Source organism: Dromiciops gliroides, chromosome 2 (assembly GCF_019393635.1).
Source record: "Dromiciops gliroides isolate mDroGli1 chromosome 2, mDroGli1.pri, whole genome shotgun sequence".
In the NCBI taxonomy this organism is placed as follows: Eukaryota; Metazoa; Chordata; class Mammalia; order Microbiotheria; family Microbiotheriidae; genus Dromiciops; species Dromiciops gliroides.
In genome coordinates, this window is record NC_057862.1 from 87438363 (window position 1) to 87457784 (window position 19422).

A 19422-nucleotide genomic window follows, 5' to 3' on the forward strand; every position below is an offset into this window, starting at 1 on the left:
AATGCTCCCAGCTCTGCATCAACCCTTTTCTTTGTCCAAACTCATTAGAGTCTCGCAAAAACAGAAAAGCAGGAGAAGCAGCATTACCTGTTCCATATGTTGTTGTGGCTAAAGGTGACTCAGTAGTTGGAAAGTCTGTAGTTCCTAGAAGAGAAAAGTTCCAAATCAATCTCATGTCTAGATTAGAGGGTATTCCCTCAATGTGCCTGCTCATTTCCTTACTAACTACCACAAATATGGGCATCAGAAACACTTCCTTAGATGGTCTTTTAGGAAAGCATCATGTCAAATTCTCTGGGTCTGTTTGTTTCCAAGATGAGAGTATTGACAAGATACAAATAAGCTTGAAATTAAGGCAGAGTAGGGTCCGATTAGCACAATGAAAAATGTACCAGATCTTGAGGAAATAAGTGCTATGCCATTCATATTAAGTATTGAACCACTTTGTCACATCCATTGATTCCATATACTTTTTCTGGTTAGAGGATCAAGAGGCTATCAATAAGCCAAGCTTAAAATTTCCTGATTTATCTTATATAAGATATTTAAAGAGTTTGGTATGAATTTGATTTTCAACACTTGTGACTCTTCCTCACACAGCATCTTAGTGGTAACAATCTCCATAATACAATCAGACTTCACCCTTTCTTCATTGTCATGGCTTTTTGGCCTTGCCACCTAAAGTATGGACATGACCAAACATTTTTTTTTAAAAACACATCTGAGCTTACAAAATAGTTATTTGATAAAGGAGAAGAGGGGAAAAGGATACAAAAAGGAAAGGAAGAATTAAAAAGGTAAAGCAAAGCAAGAAATAAGCAGAGAAAAGGGAAGAAAGAAATAGGGAGGGAGAAAAGAATTAATGAAGACAGGAAGGAAAGAAAAGAGGAAAAAGGAAGAAAAAAGGAATGTTTTTTGTACTCCAGATAATGTTTAAAAAGTTTCCTATGTGAGAGCTTATTTGAACCATCTTATTTCTCTTGAAAGAGAAATAAAAAGTGGGCATTGACTTGACCACTTCTAGAATGATTCCTGAATATTGTTTAACCTAAAAGGAATCTACCCCTTCTAGGGATAATGAGAGTTGGAAGGTAGAAAAGTTGCATAGATTTCTTGGTCCACACGCTGTCTTTTTGGGCAGGATCATCCTTACAAGATAGTACAAACTCATTTCTACAACAGATTCTTCAGTGGCTGATACTGAGACATTGGAACGAGATATTTGTGAACATTACAATGGTCATTTTCGAGACCCAAAAAGCTTCACTTAAAGGTAATAAAACATGAGGAATCTTGAGCCTCTTAAGTAACGTTGTCTTACAAGTATCTGCAGATCCCAATGGATCTCCCTTCACTCCCACTGCTGACATCTGAATGCACCTACACATGTAGCATTGATAAACACAGCTTACATCCCATTATCCACATGAATTCAAAAACTCCATTGGAAAGAGGATTCTCACATGACAGTCATTCCACCAGAGAAAAATGAAGTGGCTATGAATCCTCCTACCTGACTGTCCTAATTCCTCATGGTCTATCCCTCAGGCTTTTTGTGAAAGGTGAAACTTAGAAGTGGTTATTGGGTTCTCATCTAAAGGTCAGTCTCTCAGTTTGTGGTGTTGGGAACAAGGAGCAAATGTCAGAGATCTTCCCACACTAGGGAAGATCTTCCCACTGAAATACTAGTGACAACATTAGGAGAACGTTTTTATTGTCTGGGTTGCATTGAAATATTCTTAGAAATATGCCATCATCCTTAATAGATGCCCTAACAATGACCATTTGGTGTACGTATGTATGCAGTGATATATAGATATGGCTATAGATGGATATAAACACTGCACATATATACATACATACACATTTCACAATTTTAGTAGTTTCTGAGAGATCAGTTCAATTCAGCAAGAGAAGAGTACAAAAAGGTGTGAATTCAAGATGGTCTATGGGTTAAGTGGATATTTGAGGGTGAACAGCAGATTGACTCATTTAACCTAGCCTGACTCATAGTTGTGATTTCATCAAAGAATTGATGGGGCATACTGTAACAGCTATCCATATTCTTTTCTCTGCCCATATACTCAGCCAATGTTCACAGAACCAAGGAATAAATACCTTCCTAGTTTATTTTTTTTAAAACAAAAAATGAATCAGTGGCACTCTATAAGTTGCCATTTCCAAAGATATGCATGTGGCCATAGGAAGTCTTCCAAATCTAAGGCTCCTTGTTCCCAACACCACAAACAAAATCACAGACAAGGAAAGGTTCTGAAGCCTTTCCCCAAATGTAAGAGCCTAACTGGACTATTAGTAGATGTTCGTTGAACTTGAACTGGAAGATTTCCTTAAACTCATGCCTACGTGCCTTGGGGTGTATGGGGTGTTCAAGAGGACTACCACCACTAGTGTGAGGGTTTGCCAAGCCCTTTTTAAAACCATTCATCCACCTTTGGTGTCCACCTGTCATCCAATTCTCATCTGTTGGCTCCAAGAACCTGTAGCATATACAGCAGCCACAACCCAGTAGAACTGTCTCTGAAGACAGGCCAAACCAGGTTGAGGGTAACCAACAAGTCCCAAACCTGAGTTTGGGTAATGTCTACCATAACCACATGAAGACTTTTCCCAGTGTAATTGAGGGATTAGAACAATCTGTCCCAATAGTTATGAAGATGGCTGAAGCAGGAGCTGTGGAGGGCTGAGAATTTGGTCAGACATTAAGACAACAAGACCATCCACTGCATCCAAGGTCATCGCCAGTCATGTTGACTTGTCCTGACAATGGACTTGAATGACTTAGGAAAAGGGTGAAGCTGAAGACTGCGCAATTATGCTTCATTTAAGTCTAATTTCATGTAGAAGTTCATGCACATCATTCACCCATGATGTCGTTGGGTTATCTTCAAAAACAAAGGACAAACAACAGCATGTCTTCACACCAGCTGGCTATTCCCATGCCCAGAATACACTTGGCCCTCACATCTACCTTTTAGAAGTCTTAAGACTTTAAGTCAGCTGCCACCATCCTGATCTCCCTAAATGTACCCTTCTCCCCCCAAAAATTAGTTTTTATTTCAATTTGTGTATATAAAATATAACACCTTTAGAGCAGGAAGGGATTAATTTTTTGCATCTCTAACATCAAGCACAAGTTTTTACACATAATACTGGGTTTAATAAGTATATAAGATATGAATTTAATTGAAATTCATTTATCCCCTTCTAAGCAAAAAGGGGGGCATGTTTCTATTTTAATATCTCTTGTGTTAGTCTCAAATCATAACAAATTCACATAGAGGAATAGCTATATAAAAGGAATTACTTATTTCATAGAATGTTGGTTCCCTGCTCCAGGAAAAACTTGAATCGGTTGTTGTTTCTAGAAGAAAAAAGAAATTAATTCAGTCCCATGTCTCAATTATAAATTGTTCCATTATACCACCCAAAAAGTTGCTATCTTTTATTAAGAATGACAAATACGGTCTTCAGAAGAGTTTCTTCGCAGGAAAGAAAAAGCAAGGTGGCTCAGTGGAAACCACAGTGACACAATGGACTGAGGTAGCATCAAGGAAACCTGAATTTAATCTCACCTCAGACCCTCACTATTTATGTGACTTAGGAAGGTCACTTTACTGCTCTCAACCCCAGGGTCATCATCTATAAAGTGATAATAACAGTACCGACCTCACATGATTATTGTGAGGCTCAAATGAAATAACATATGATAAGATGCTTTGCAAACTTTAAAACACTATAATATAAATACCAGCCACCATGGTGATTTTGGCCAGAGGGAAGCAGCATTTCGTTAAATTCTCTGGGCCTCATTTTTCTCCTGTGCAAATGGGTTGGCCTAGATGTATTCTAAAATCCCCTCTACCTCTAAGTCCTTTGGACACCTATGATGAGATAAAAATCCCAGTAAATTAGAATCATGCAGTCCTGGGCCACAAACCATGGTGGACCACATGCCAAAGTCATCAGCATATAATTATGCCAATTGTAGTGGATATCTCCCATTTTTGTTGTGCGTTAAGCTTTATAAATCATGAGTTAAATCAAATGCCTTGTGGCTTGCAAAGTTTTTTGTATACTTTATCACATACAAGCCTCACTCACACCAACCATATAAAATAATGACTACTGGTAATATTATGCCTATTTACAGAAGAGGTTGGGACACAGAGCAAAGTTAAGTCACTTCTTGATTTTCACAGTTAGTATCATATGCACTGCAGTCAAACTCACATTTTCCCCCAGCTCCAAGTGAAAAATTTCATCTACTACACCTTGTCCTTTCTTAACAACTCTATTAGGATGACAATGTGAGTAAAACCCCCATTTTGCATATAAAGAAACTGATACCTAGAGAAATAAATTGACTTCCTAAGAGCCACTCTGCTACAAAGAGCCAGGACAGAAAATCTGGTCTTCTTACTCCAAGACCAATGTTCTAAAAGTCTGCTTCCCAGGGGTGTAATGGTCTTCTCTTGGCATTTCATAGAGATCACAGAGCCCATCACCACTATTAGCAACAGTAATCAAACTGAAGGCAAACTACTAGCCTATAAATCATGTTCCAATATCATCTTGTGTACAATATATTTTTTTATTTATTAACACTGTCCTAGGAAAAACTGAAAAGGACATAGAATACAAATTACCAGAAAGGCTGATGATAAAGCAAGTTTTAAAATAGCCTAAGATTATAAACATCATAAAATAATTGTGCAGATTATGTACAAATATAATCACACCAAAATGGTAAGAGTACAACTCCCAGGCTCAACATTAAAGAAAACTATTTTTGTTATATTGACATTTTAAGACCTGAAAAATGGGAACAGAAGATAGACTCCAGACTCTCCATTAAATGATGCTATTTCTTCCATTCCACCCCTTCCTTCCATGTCCTGTATTCAGAGGAAAAAAATAACCAGGCACTGGGGTATAATTTGAGCCTTAAAAGCTGAGTAGCCTATAGAATGCTGCTACTCAACAATGACTAGGGCCGTTGTTGCAAATGTTAGGGTCATGCATTCACTTCCCTAGGGCCAATACTTAAAGAAAATAGAGATTAAAATTCAGTGTCTGCCATGGTCCCAAAATATGTGGAAAAACAACCAACAGTTTAGGAAAGAGATTTTTTTGTTTGTTGTTGTTGTTGTTGTTTTTGTTTGTTTGTTTGTTTGTTTTTTGCAGAGCAATGAGGGTTAAGTGACTTGCCCAGGGTCACACAGCTAGTAAGTGTCAAGTGTCTAAGGCCGGATTTGAACTCAGGTCCTCCTGAATCCAGGGGTGGTGCTTTATCCACTGTGCCACCCAGCTGCCCCTGGAAAAAGATTGAAGTAAACAAAATCCTGGGCCTGAGCATACATGCAAGCTTGGACCAGAGGCTCATCTTTCTGAGGACTGGCTGAGAGTAACTAAATCCTCTTAGTTGAGGAGTTCATAAACTTTTTTCATATCTTGAACCCCTTTGGAAGTCTAAGTGGTACAGTAGATAAAGTCTTAGACCTGGAGTCATGAAGAATTGAATTCAAATCCCAACTCAAACACTTACTGGATGTGTGACCTTAGGCAATTTATTTAACCTCTGTCTGCCTCAGTTTCCTCCTCCATAAAATGAGGATAATAATATTATCTTCCTTCCAAGATTATTGTGAGAATCAAAGGATAACATTTTAAGTACTTTGTAAACCTTAAAGTACTAAATAAATGTTAGCTACTATTAGTAGTAATATTATTATCAGAATAATGTTTTAAATGCATAAAATATATAGGGGATTATAAAGGAAACCAATTTTATTGAAATATATATAAACAAAAAAAATTTAAGCTCACAGACTCCAGATTAAGAACCCCTTTCTCTAGGTGAGTTTACATACAAGGGACACAATAAAAATTTGTTATTGATGACTAAAACAGTAAAGGGGTCATAAAGTACACAATCGTAGGTCACACAAATAAAATACGAAATTTCAAAACTTAAAAGGTCTTAAATTGTTCCCATATAATATGTTGATAGAAACAATCACTTGTCTATACCTGATTTTCTAAAAATCAGAATTAACCCTTTAAAATAAAAATTGAGAAAGAGCATAGAACAATGGAGAGTGAGGTGCCCTCTCAGTCAGGAACACCTGGGCTGAAGTTTCATATCTGACACCTATTGGCTGTGTGATCTTGAGCAAATTACAACCTGTCCATGTCCTGGGCAACTCCCCAAGACTGCATATAAATTGACGTGTCTGGGTAGAGTGACATGCTTCTACAAATTCTCTCTATCAATAAAATCATACTTAGTCCATATCCTGTCCTGAAAATCAAAATTAAACAGAGAAAGGAACTTTTCTTAGCTTTGTAACTGGTATTTTAAAAATTAAAAGTAACAAAAGTAAAACCCAATTTAAAAAAAATTAAGTGAACACCTCTACTAACAAGATGCCAGGAAATCAGTCTCATAGTTGTCAGGTAGAGGGCTAAGTATCAAGCCTTGCTTGGGGCATGACTTTAAGCTCTTGGCATGTTCTGAGTTCATCAGCTGGAAATCACTGCAAGCTTATGAGCACCATTCCTGAAAGCAGCATCAGGAAGGAAAACTCCATTATATTCAGTGAGGATGCCATGATGCCAATGAACAAAATGAGACTTAATAAGGGGCGGCTAGGTGGTGCAGTGGATAGAGAACTGGCCTTGGATTCAGGAGGACCTGAGTTCAAATCCAGCCTCAGACACTTGACACTTAACTAGCTGTGTGACCCTGGGCCAGTCACTTAACCCTCATTGCTCTGCAAAAAAACAAAAAGATACTTAATAGGTGCCTTGTATGAAAATCTGTAGAGGCTGCTATAAGAGAGACAGGGGAAAAGGAGGTATAAAGAGAGTCGACTTGGTGAAGCATTGGTTCATTTCAGCCCAAGATTTCACTGAATCATCTCCCTCAGGAAGTATGGCCCTTAAAAAAAGAAGGAAATATTTGTAAATATACTATCTGAGGGGGACAGCTTGGTGCTGTAGTGACGTGGAGTTAAGAAGATTCATCTTCATGAATTCAAATGTGACCTCAGATGCTTACTAGTTGTGTGACCCTGAGCAAGTCACTTAACTCTGTTTGCCTCTGTTTCCTCATTTGCAAAATGAGCTGGAGAAGGAAATGGCAAACCACTCCAGTATCTTTGCCAAGAAAACCTCAAATGGGGTCACAAAGAGTCAGAAACAATTGAAATGATTAAACAACAAAACAACACTACCTGAGTGAGAGCAAATAACTCCAGCATCTTCCCTGTGGCCACATTCATGGTTATAGAACCCATGGTGAAGGCAATTGGACAGGTAGGACTCTGTCCCTGAGCACTGCACCCCATCTAGGAGAATGTTTCCAGAGCCTTGACCAAATCGGGCACCTCCTGGGGCTGACACTGCATAGCCACAGTTAAGCTGCCTACAGACGACGTTGGCATCTGTTACGTCCCAGCCATCATCACAAACAGTACTCCAGTATCCTTGGTACAGAACCTCAATTCGCCCCTGACACCTGTTTTCTCCATTGACTAGTCTCAGAGGCAAACCTGCATTGGACACAGATGGGAAGGAAATCAACTCAGCTTCAATTTGTTTGTTCAATTTGTTCAGGGGCAGCTAGGTGGCGCAGTGGATAGAGCACCGGCCCTGGAGTCAGGAGTACCTGAGTTCAAATCCGACCTGAGACACTTAACACTTACTAGCTGTGTGACCCTGGGCAAGTCACTTAACCCCAATTGCCTCACTAAAACAAACAAACAAACAAAAACCAAAACAAAACAACAAAAAAACCAACAAAAAACAAAAAAATCAAATGACTTTCAAAGGAACAACTTTTTTGGGACTTGTAGACAAGTCAGAATGGTCAGGGACAGGAATGCAAAGGAAAAAAAAACTCCTCTTAAGTTGGAACTTGTGAATGAGAGGTCTATAATGCTCCTTCAAGTTCTGGTGGTGGTATGTACCAACCAATCTCTTCCTTTTGTGCTCCACTCAAGAGTTCTTCCCACAGCCACATCTGATTGAATAAGAATAGCTTACATTTTCAGGGGCCCTTACAATTTATAAAACATTTTCCTTGGGGCAATCCTCTCCGGAAGTAAAGGTACTAGTACCCCCTTCAAGATAAGGAAACTGAGATGGAGGTGGAAATGACTTGCCCAGGGCCAGAAAACTAGTAATTCTCAGCTTGAACCCATGTTCTTAGACTATAATATCTTTACACAATGCTCAGGTTTGAGTCCTCTGATGGTAGGAAAAGATAAAGTGGGTCAAAGGTTGATAAAGCTTGATTCTCATCTTTGAAACAAGCGAGACTTTGGAGGAAGATAGACTCTTCTTCCTAAATAAAAGTAATAATCCAAGATGATACCTCAGAAACATTTCTCTCAATGCCCTATCAATTAGAAGAAAAAAAAACTATGAGAATCAATTTTATGTGGAAAAAATTCAACTAATTCTGGGGCACAGAAAGAATCACTTTAGATGAAAGTAGGTATAACCTGAGGAGGCTAAGAAAGCCTATCTGAGCAGGTAGAGCAGTAGATATGTAGATTTGCTTAGGAAAGAGACTTATGTATGTGCATTTCAGGAAGTGAGTAGTGGAGGTGAGGAAGTTATTTCTGGAAAAAGAGAGACATACTGGGTGACAGACACAGAGACAAAGACAGGGACAGAACAAAGAGAAAGAGACTGAGACGAAGAATAAATTAGTTCTCCAGGAACTTTTCATCAAATTCAGATGCCCCCCTCCATGATGTGGCTGACCTTGCTGTCTCCTTTGCCATACCAGCAGATGTGCCTCTGAAAGGGGTGGGTCCAGCCAAGGAGGAATCTTAAAAGATGCCTCTCTCTATAAGGAGATCCTTTCTACATTTCAAACACAGTCAGAATAATGGACAATCATCCCATAGGGGGACCTCTGGAGAAGAACACAGACAGAACTACTTGATGAGGAATGGAGTTTAGAAAGACTTACTGGTAGACACTGGAGTATCTGTTGTTCCCACAATGCTAAATGAGTCAGCTGTTCATGGAAGCAAAGAACAAAGAATAAGTTAAATTAGTTCAATTTCCACACCTCTAATTAGCCAAGAAATCCCTACCAACCTAAAAATAAAGATTTTGTGAGTCGTTAATTTTGATCAATTAAATTCTGTCTTAAATGGCCTGAGATGTCTAATTAGAGAAATATGATTTAAAATCATCCAACTTACTTTAAAAGTTATGAGTTTAATGTATTTTTTATAAAAAGTAAATTCTGTATAATATTTCTTCTACCCACTAATTCAGTTTTATGTGCAACCAATTCTTTTCTGTTTATGTACATGGAAGCATTCATTTTATTGGGTGGGATTTTTTTCATTTTAGTGATTGCTTTTTTTGTTAGTGTTTGTTTATTTGTTTGTTTGTTTTGGGAGAGTAGGTCTCCTCTTGTCCAAGATGGAAATTCATAGGCCCAATACAACCAGCGATCATTTCTCCTTTGGCAGCCTATTGACTCTTGTTCCCATACCATTGTGAGATTTAGTTGGAGACACCCGATTATTGGTACTGGCCCACTGCAGCTTAGAACTCCTGAGCTCACCAATCTCAGTCTCCCCAGGAGCAAGGATCATCGGTTTTAGAGCTAGAAGAGATCTTGGAAGTCATTGAGTTCAAACCCCTCATTTTACAAATGAGGTTAACTAGGGCTCAGAAAGGTTAGGTAACTAGCTCATGGTTACACAGTTAGCAAACATCTAAGTCTGGATGGAAACATATGTCTTCATGACTCCAATTCCAGTGTTCTATCCATGAACTATCCCATGCTGCCTATAGGTATAGGCCACCATGTTCAGTCTATTTAGTGTCTGTTAAATTGAGAATGAAAAATTAAAAATTTAAGATTGGGGAGAAAAAGCAAAGGGTTCCCTTTTTTGGACAGAATGAACTCCTCAGGTTCCACTCCAAATTTATCTTTTGTAAAAACTTAGGCTTCCATGAAATCTACTAAAGCAAAAGTCCACCTTTACTAAAACCAGTTATAAGTGAATGCACATAAAAAGACTTACCATTTGTGGTATCTGCAGTAGTTCCTGAAAGGGGAAAAAAACTTGGGTAATTCATAGTAAGAGATTTTTTTTTTGGTATCTAAATGTCTTCCTAGACACCCCTGGGCTTTTTGTGACAAGAGAGCTAAGAACTTTGTTTTAGGGTTCTCCAGAATCTGAATACAACTCCATACTTTCTCATCATCTAAAATGTTATTGTCAAAGCACAAATGTTATTGTCAAACCTCCATCACCCCAGCACAACTGCTCTGTAAGAACACAAAAAGAAGGAGTGCAGAAAAATGGACCTGTTATAAAGACATCCTGGTGCAAGGTAGAAAGAGGACAGCAGAAATAGAAAATATGAAGTTCATTTGTACTCAACCCCCTCTGTTTTTTATAGTATTCTCTTAATTATTTTAATACTTTTCATTGATACCTTCTGTCTTTCCATCACAATCATTTCCCACCCCCAGGATATAACCCTTTGATATGACAAAGAAAATCTAAGTAAAAAGATCTAGTACACAAACTTAATTGTACAATTAATCGATAAACAATTATTGGGGCAGCTAGGTGATATAGTAGATAGAGCACTAGCCCTGGATTCAGGAGGACCGAGTTTAAATCTAGCCTTAGACACTTGACATTTACTAGCTGTGTGACCCTGGGCAAGTCACTTAACCCCAAATGCCTCACTAAAAAAAATTTTTTTTAATTATTAAGCACCTACTGTGTGCCGGACATTGTGCTAAAAACTGGGACAATAGATACTATTCTATCTACTATAAGTTCTCCCCACCTCTCTAACATATTCCCTTGTACCTTCATTTATTTTTCAAGTACCTAGAATTTGTCTTCCTTTTAATGATCTTCTCATTTTAAATATAGCATGATGTATACTGTTCTCTTGATTTGCATTATTTCACTTGGCATCAGTTGATATAAATCTTGTGTTTCATTAAGTAATGAAGAGAGAACTGTACTTGGAGTCAGGAAGGCAGGTTCAAATCTTATGTCAGACACTTACTAGCTATGTGACCCTGGACACGTCATTGAATTCTGGGCTTCAGTTAGAGACACCTAGATAGAATGGTTTTGTAGCCCTGGAACATAGTACATGCTTAATAACTGTTTATTGATTATTTGATTGCAGAGACATGGGCCTGGAATCAGGAAGGCTTGAATTCAAATCTGGCTCTAAATATATAATCCCCAAAGTCATAATTTCTTACTGCACAATAGCATTCCATTATTTTCATTTCCCATAGTTTTTTCCAGCCATTTGACCATCAATGGGCACTCACTTTTTTTCTAGTTCTTTTTTGCCACAATGATGGATGCTATGAATATTTGGGGATATCCTGAACCTTCATTTATGCCTTTACTTCCTTGTGGTATAGTTCATGAATTGGGACCACTGGGTCAAAGGGACAATCTTGTTCTTTTTTTGTATATTTCCAAGCTGAATTCCTAAAGAGTTGGACTAATTCACCCCTTCATGATAGTACATAAAATGTACCAGTTTTCTAACAGTTCCTTCAACTTAAACTGTTACCATATTGTCATCTTCACTAATTCCAAAGTGTGTGGTATAAACTCACACAAACATTAATTTTTATTTCTCTTAATATGATGATTTAGATCATGTAATAGCTTGTAATTATTCTTTCAAAAATTGTTCCTGTCCTTTGACCATTTATCTATTAGGAAAAGCTGCCTTTATTTAAAGCCTGTTAATCAGAGGATCTTATAGACCACTGGTTCCACTGTCTTCACTTTTACAAATGAGGTAACCGAGGCCTCGTCAGTAATTTAAGTGATTTGCCCAACATCACACAGATAGCAGGTATCTGATGCAGGATTAAATTATACATCTTCATGATTACCAAATATAGTGCTCTATCCACTATGCCATGCAGCCTTTTGTGTCTATCATACACCTAAGCCACCATCATTAGGAATTCTTGGGAGAAGCTGGAAAGACATTAATGAAAATGATACACCTAGGAAAAAACAGTAATTTTTAAAACACTGCAAATTAAATATCTGCACAAGACAATATAATATAGTGGAAAGGTTTCAGGATGGGGCATTCCAAGTACTAAGTTTGAATCCTAATTCTACCACTTGCTAGCTGTGCGGCCTCTTCTCTAAAATCAGCCATAACATGCTAAGTCCAAATCTTAACTTTGACATTAAGTCTATGACCTTGGATGAGTTGCTCACTTTACTGAGTCTCCAAGTTTTCTTCTTTGTAAAATGGGAATAATAATTTTTCTATGACCTACGCCCCAGGGTTTTGGCAAGGAAAGTACTTTATAAATGTTAAGGCTCTCTGCACATGTAAAGTTTTTGTTTTGTTTTGTTTTGTTTTGTTTTTGTAGGGCATTGAGGGTTAAGTGACTTGCCCAGGGCCACACAGCTTGTAAGTGTCAAGTGTCTGAGTCCAGATTTGAACTCAGATCCTCTTGACTCTAGGGCCAGTGCTTTATCCACTGTGCCACCTAGCTGCCCCATGTAAAGTTTTTGTTCAGCTAGCTACCTTTATTATTTTTAACTTTTTAATTAGCATCAGGGTTTCTCATGATGAAGGCAATTGGGTGGCTAAGTGGATAGCGTGCTGGGCCTAGAGTGAGGAAGACCTGAGTTCAAATCCAGCCTCAGACACATACTAACTATATGACCCTGGGCAAGTCACTTAACTTCTGTTTGCCTTAATCCACTGGAGAAAAAAAATTTCCAAACCACTCCAGTAGCTCTACTAAGAAAACCCCAAATGGGGTAACTAAGCATTTGAAATGATGGAACAACAACAAAATTCTCATAACGAGAGGACAAGTAGTTTTGGGGAAATGATGAAGATAAAGCAACTAGCAAACCATAGCAGGCAGTCACAGAGGATCAGATTGCTTCATCCTATGTGATCCCCATGGAAATGTCATAAGACCTCAGGAAAAGAATGTAAAATGACTTCCCAAATTTTCTACTATCTTGAAAAGACATATTTGAAAGAGCATAAAATACCTATTTGCCTTTCTTTCAAATGCTTAATTCAGATGATCAATAATGATGATTGGTTTGCCTACATCTGACAGGATTTGGGTGGGAGAGTTTGGCCCCTGGTCCAGTGTTGGCAGGTCTGTCTCTAGCCACATATACTGTGGTGATTCCATTCTGGATTGAAACCACTGTTGTCTACTGTCCATTAAACACCTTCCCCCTGTACCCCAAAATGAGCATCACTGAAGAAGCCTTTGATGTGTCAGATGCTGGGAAGATGGATGGTATGGAGCTAGAGGCTGGCCTAAAAACGTTTCTTTACTTATAGGTTACTCTTTCCTTTCCTAAACACACACACACACACACACACACACACATATACACACACATGTGCTCACCCCCCCACATACACACGCATGCCCCAAGTGAAAACAGAGCAAGCAAGGGGAACGAGGAACTCAGAAAGTATTTCTGCCCTTCTTCCCCAACTCAGGGACACTTCAGATGGAGAGGGCAGCTGCTTGTATTAGAATTTGACTTTAGGCGTGAAGAGCTCTCCTCTTTTCCCCAAAGTGCTTTCCCATTACAATGCCTAACGTTGCTGCCATTAGAGTTAGACTTTTGAGCTCAGGTATTATTTCTAGCAGGACCCCAGTTTAGAAGAACTATGTGAGCTGCAAAGAACATGCTAATCCATCCAATTAATGTACCTTAGAGCATTTGTCTGTCAGCTTCTCGAGCTATACCCTTGAAGAGGTAAGTCCTGAGGACAAAGGGGAAGAGGGAATTTTTTATGAGATATCTCATCAAAGGTTGGCAAAAGTAAAGCGAATGAGAGTCAAAGAATAATAAAACTGGGTAGGGGCATCCCAGTAATTTGACTCAGCTAGTCGGGCCACTGGGAAATACTTTTGAGGGGACAGGAGCCATAAAGAACACACAATAAATTGAAGAGGCATAGAGCATCTATCATCCCCTCCCTGACACGTTGTAGAAGTCTGGACTTTGGATCATGAAAAGACTTGGACATGGAAGACCCAGGGATAAGAACCTGCTTTGTTGTTTATAAGCTGTGTGACTTTGAACAAGTCACTTAACCACTCTGAGCCTCGGTTTCCTCATCTACAAAATGAGTATTTAAAAAGTAGACTATTTAACAAATAGCATCATTGTGAAGATCAAATGAGATAGTGAATAATTGCTCTCTAAACCTTGAAAGCAATAAGGAAAATTTGAAGGAAAAGCCATAGTGGGTGAGATAAGATCCATGACAAATAAAAGAGTGTCTCACTGGAATAATCATAGTAATGGCTCACTCACAACTAATAACACTTTAAGGTTTGCAAGGGGCAGCTATATGGTTCAGCGGATAGAGCACTGGGCTTGGAACTAGAAAGAATCATCTTCCTGGGTTCAAATCCAGCCTCAGACACTTACTGTGACCCTGGGCAAATCATTTAACCCTGTTTACCTTAGTTTCCTCATCTGTAAAAGTGGAAGGAAATGACAAATTTCTACAGTACTTTGGCCAAGAAAAAGTCAAACAGTGTCACAAAGAGTCAGACATGACTGAAAAATGACTTAACAACAACAAAAATGTTTGCAAAGTACTTAACACACATTCTTGTATTTCATTCTCACAGCAGTCCTAGGAAGGAGACACTATTTTTATTTCCATTTTGCAAATGAAAAGATTGGAGGTCAGAGAGTTTGAAAACTTCAAGGGGGGTAACATAGCTAGTTAGTGCTAAAGATGGAATTTGAACTCCCCTAACTTGAAGTCCTGAGTTCTAGCCACTGCATCACTTGCCACTTCTAAAGTTAAACATTCTACTTTAAAAATGGGAATTAAAGAAATATGGCTCTTTTCTAAAAACAAAGAGTTTCAGGAAGTAGAAAGAATTGCACAAATAATGGAGGAAAGAATGTGGATCATCACTGAAATCTCAGAATTGTGCACAGGAAGGAATTTTCAAGATCACTGAGAGACAGCAGAGGAGACATAGACCTAGGAGCCAAAAGATTTGTATTCTGGTCCTAGCTCTACCATCAAATCACTACAACCTTGGGCAAGATGATTTTCTGGGCCTCGGTTTCCCCAACTATAAAATTTAATTCAAAATAACTACCATTTATTAAGCATTTACCACACTATGGGGCCCTCAAGGAGTTTACAATCTATACAAAATGATCAATGAGATGGCTGGATTAGTTCATCTCCATTGTCTATGATATAATCTTCCGTCAAGTTACAAAGCACTGTACCACAATGGAAAGAGTACTTTATTGGGAATCAAAAGGGTTGGACTTGATTCTCCTCTCTGCCACATGTTTAAGCCTCAGTTTCTGAATCTTGAAAATGAAGGGGGTTGTTCTTTAAAATCCTTTCTAGCTTGAAATTCAGTGATCTCATGACACTTTTTGCTTGTAGAAGGAAAGTGACCTCTCCAAGGTCATACAGTTATTAAGTGGCAGAGCCAATATGCAAACCTACGTCTTAATGCCAAGACCAGTAATCTATTCAAGACATCATTCTGCCTCTAAAATTGAGATTAAGGGGCAGCTAGGTGGCGCAGTGGATAGAGCACCGGCCCTGGAGTCAGGAGTACCTGAGTTCAAATCCGGCCTCAGACACTTAACACTTACTAGCTGTGTGACCCTGGGCAAGTCACTTAACCCCAATTGCCTCACTAAAAAAATAATAATGATAATAATAATAAAATTGAGATTAAAAAAATACATATCTCTTTAATGGACCTCAATAGAGTAGCAAAAAAAAAATCTATACTGTTAAGCTGCCTGGGAGGGTCAGAAGGACCCTGAATCTAGTAAGGAGGAATCAACCTGTCCTGCTATGTTCACTTGGTGATGGACAGGGCTTAGAGTCATAAGCTCCCGCCCTGCTCCTGGCTAATGATAGACAGGGTTCCCATAAAATCCTTCATATCAATAAATACCTAAATCAATTTATCTTGATTCTAGAAAGTAGGAATTCATGACACTTGTTCTCCATTATCAATTAGTTTGGATAGTTTTGCAATTTCCACGATTAGGAAAGTTGACTTTCATTTCCCCTATACTCAATCTACCTAGATGGAAAGTCCAAGGACATGGGGCTTTGAACTCATTTCAGTTTCATGTGAAAGTTCTGACTGTAAGGGATTGGCCTTTGCTGGGTTTTCCATTCAGATTCCAAGCCCTGCAGTGAAGGACCATGAAAGCAGAGTCTGTAAATCCCCTGTGCTCAAAGCAGCTTGACCCTATACTGGCTCCTGATGCTGAAGATTTGCATATGGTGGAGAGAGTGACTTTGAGGAATGACAAATGTGAAAAACATACTTTCATCTCTCTCTCAAGCCCCCAGCCAGGACAACTGCCTTTTTAATTACACCACTATCTCTACACATGAGTTACACACTCATCATCACTCAGTCTTTAGGGAGTAGGAGGTGGGGAAGGTTGTCTGCTTCTAGCATCTTAATGGAATTAATTTGCCAGGTGAAACATGACTCTCCCCCCCACCCAACCACCCGGGGCCTCCTACAATCTTTTCTCTCCAGATGAAGATAACCAAGAATGATTATTTACTTTCTTAAATACACAGGGTTGTGAAATATTTGAATCTAACAAAAAACAAAATTAAAAACAATATGCACATTTAATGAGAACATGACTAAGCACTTGCTCACTTAGCAGCCCTGTGAAAATTGTCTTGGAAAGAATCACAAAATGCAGTACTACACAAGCTTGCCTCTGGCTCTGCAGGAATGTAGCCATCTATTCCATCTGACACTCAGATTTGGGTGAGAAGCTAGCTCTAGGCCATCTGGCAAAAGCTATGGCAGACAGAAGGGTGGGTTCCCCATTCCCTTTTTGACTGTCAAACTACTTAGCTATGTGTGTACTCTAATTATGAAGCATCCTTAAGACAGATATATCTGCAGGCGGAATTCAAGTTACAAGTCTTTAAGAAATATGAAATTAACAAGGGAATCTGTCCTGCCAACCTTGTATCATGGAGATTACATTGGATCAAACAGTCTGGGTCCTTTTCGTCGGAGCCACAAATGCAAAAAGCATAAGATGAAACATTATATCCCTCAACCACATGTTCTACAATTTTATAACATCTATGTTGTTTTCAAGACCAAATAATCCTTTGACAACAACTTAATGAATCCAGGGACATTGCAATTAGCCTCCTCTGATTCCAACTGCTTATATTTCTCCAAGACAGAAAAAAAAATATTTCATCTAGTTAAAAAAAAACACTTATTCAAAGCCTTCTGTGTGTAAGACACTTTGTAAATAATTATAACCAAGGTCTACTGGCTGCCTTCATCTGTAGCAAAATTCCTCCTGAAATGGAGAGTCTAGGACCAGGGTCTTAAACATGAAAACTCATCCAAATAGGACTTTGGAGGAAAATAGACAAATTTCATAATTAGTAACAGTACCTGCATATAGAAGTTGGCACCATAACAGCCATACCCCCAGGAACATGGAGATGCCCATTTTGCTGGGTCCCTGTCAATCTCAAGAAAGACACTTGGAAATTTATATGCTCCAAAGTATGAGGAGGCGTGCTCTCGGGTGAAGAATCTTGCGATTGCTGCAATAAATCTACTAAAAGGAAGTAAGTGAATTAACTCACAGGTAGTTCACTAATCTGTGGGAAAAGAATAGGTGTGTCTGATTGATTGCCCCCTGAAAGATTTGGCATGACTCCAATTACAAAAACACTTTGAAATCAATAATATAATTTGCCACTTCCTTCTCTGCCATCCAACAAGAAGACTTCTAAGTGTTCCTGGGACATAGGGGAAACTTCATTTAGCAATGGAATCTGTGCTTTAAGACAATCCAGGCAAAGCAGGATGTGGGCAACTCTGCAAATAGTGAAGAGGGAGCCAAGGGGAAAAGAATAACTATGGGATAGTTTGCCCTAAGGAACACTCCCTTCGCAGCCCCATGAATGCCTCTTGCTGAGCTGAAGGGTAGCTGAGGTAGTTAGTGTAATGGCAAAGAAGAAAGGTTGACCATACACTACTTCATTGTGACCCCTTGTTTTAAATACAAAGAAGAATCCCTGTCTTTTGTGCTGGTCCCATCTCCAAATCACAAAGATTTATGCCTCAAATCATGCAAGCTCTGAGGTTTTCCCAATCAGATTTCCCCTTATGTTGTAGCCACTAATATTTCATGGTACTTAGCAAGTGCTCCAAGCTTTTCTCCTGCTCCATTCCTTCATTGCCATGGAGATGTCATTCTCTTCAGTGCCACCTGCTCTCACCTTCTGAATTAATGCAAAATTCTACAAGCAACCAAAAAGATGGTAATTTCTATGAAAAGTATCAACTACCCATTGTCAAATCAAATGAGAGGCCATTTGTGGAACCAATGACTCTTGTTCAGGAGTTAATTTTTAGACAATGGCAAGAGATACCTATCAAAACTGCAAGTCATTTCTACCCCTACTGACCTCTAGTTTGGAAAAGTTTCCAGCTCTCAAAATTGTCACTTATTTGTGGTTGCGGTTATCTCTATCAATGCCTTCCATGTAGTCGACAACAAATATATGTCTGTTGGTTATGATTGAAAATAAACTTCTCCAGCACATTGTTTGAATCCTATAGATAGGTTATTTATTGGAAAACAAGAACAAAAATCATATAGCTTGAGAAGACATGAATGGCTTCCAATTTGCACAATTGGAGGGAGTTCACACATCATTGAGCTCATGGATTCACCAAAGTTTTAGTGCAGCCATCCACAGAACACACACACCCCTTCATTTGTCCAAGACTTTGCAGTTAGTCAAGGACTTCCAAATCCATCATCTCATTTGCTCTTCACGATGCCATGAGGGAGGGAAGGCAGGTTATCTCCATTCTGTGGATAAGGAAACTGAGACTTGGAGAGATATAGCTAATAAGTGGCATGGCAAGGACTTTGGCACAAAAGGATCACAGTATTTGAACTACATGAGATCTTAAAGATAATATAGTTCAAATCATTGCTTTTTTATAAGAAGAATGGAGGCTCAGAGAATTTAAGTGATTTGCCTAATTTTACCGCTAAGAAATAATAGATCTGAGATATTCAAGTCTAGGCCTTTTGATTCCAAAGGCAGGGCTCTTTCCACTATGCTTGGTAGTCTACTAGCAAAGGATATTTTTATTTCCTTAGTGAAAATTTGCAATTATACACTGCCCTCCAGGAATATATTACCAATCACTAATAAGAGAAAGACTGGTTGGATTTACCTAATAATAATAAATAACAACAACAACAACAACAACAATAATAATACCAAGCACTTAAAAGACTGCACAGTACTTTACAAAAACCTCATTTTATC

General features: G+C 38.7%; 1 protein-coding gene across 1 annotated transcript in view; it reads right to left on the reverse strand.

Moving 5' to 3' along the window:
- DMBT1 (deleted in malignant brain tumors 1) overlaps positions 1-17629 on the reverse strand; it is a 79196-nt gene extending 61567 nt beyond the window's left edge. The window contains exons 1-6 of the mRNA XM_043986672.1: positions 17519-17629; positions 10080-10103; positions 9005-9052; positions 7257-7574; positions 3326-3382; positions 88-144 (exon numbers count right to left, since the gene is read on the reverse strand). Coding sequence (XP_043842607.1) covers positions 88-144; positions 3326-3382; positions 7257-7574; positions 9005-9052; positions 10080-10103; positions 17519-17576 — 562 coding nt within the window. The 5' untranslated portion in view covers positions 17577-17629. The remainder of the gene's footprint in view (positions 1-87; positions 145-3325; positions 3383-7256; positions 7575-9004; positions 9053-10079; positions 10104-17518) is intronic.
- Between the last annotated feature and the right edge of the window lie 1793 nt (positions 17630-19422).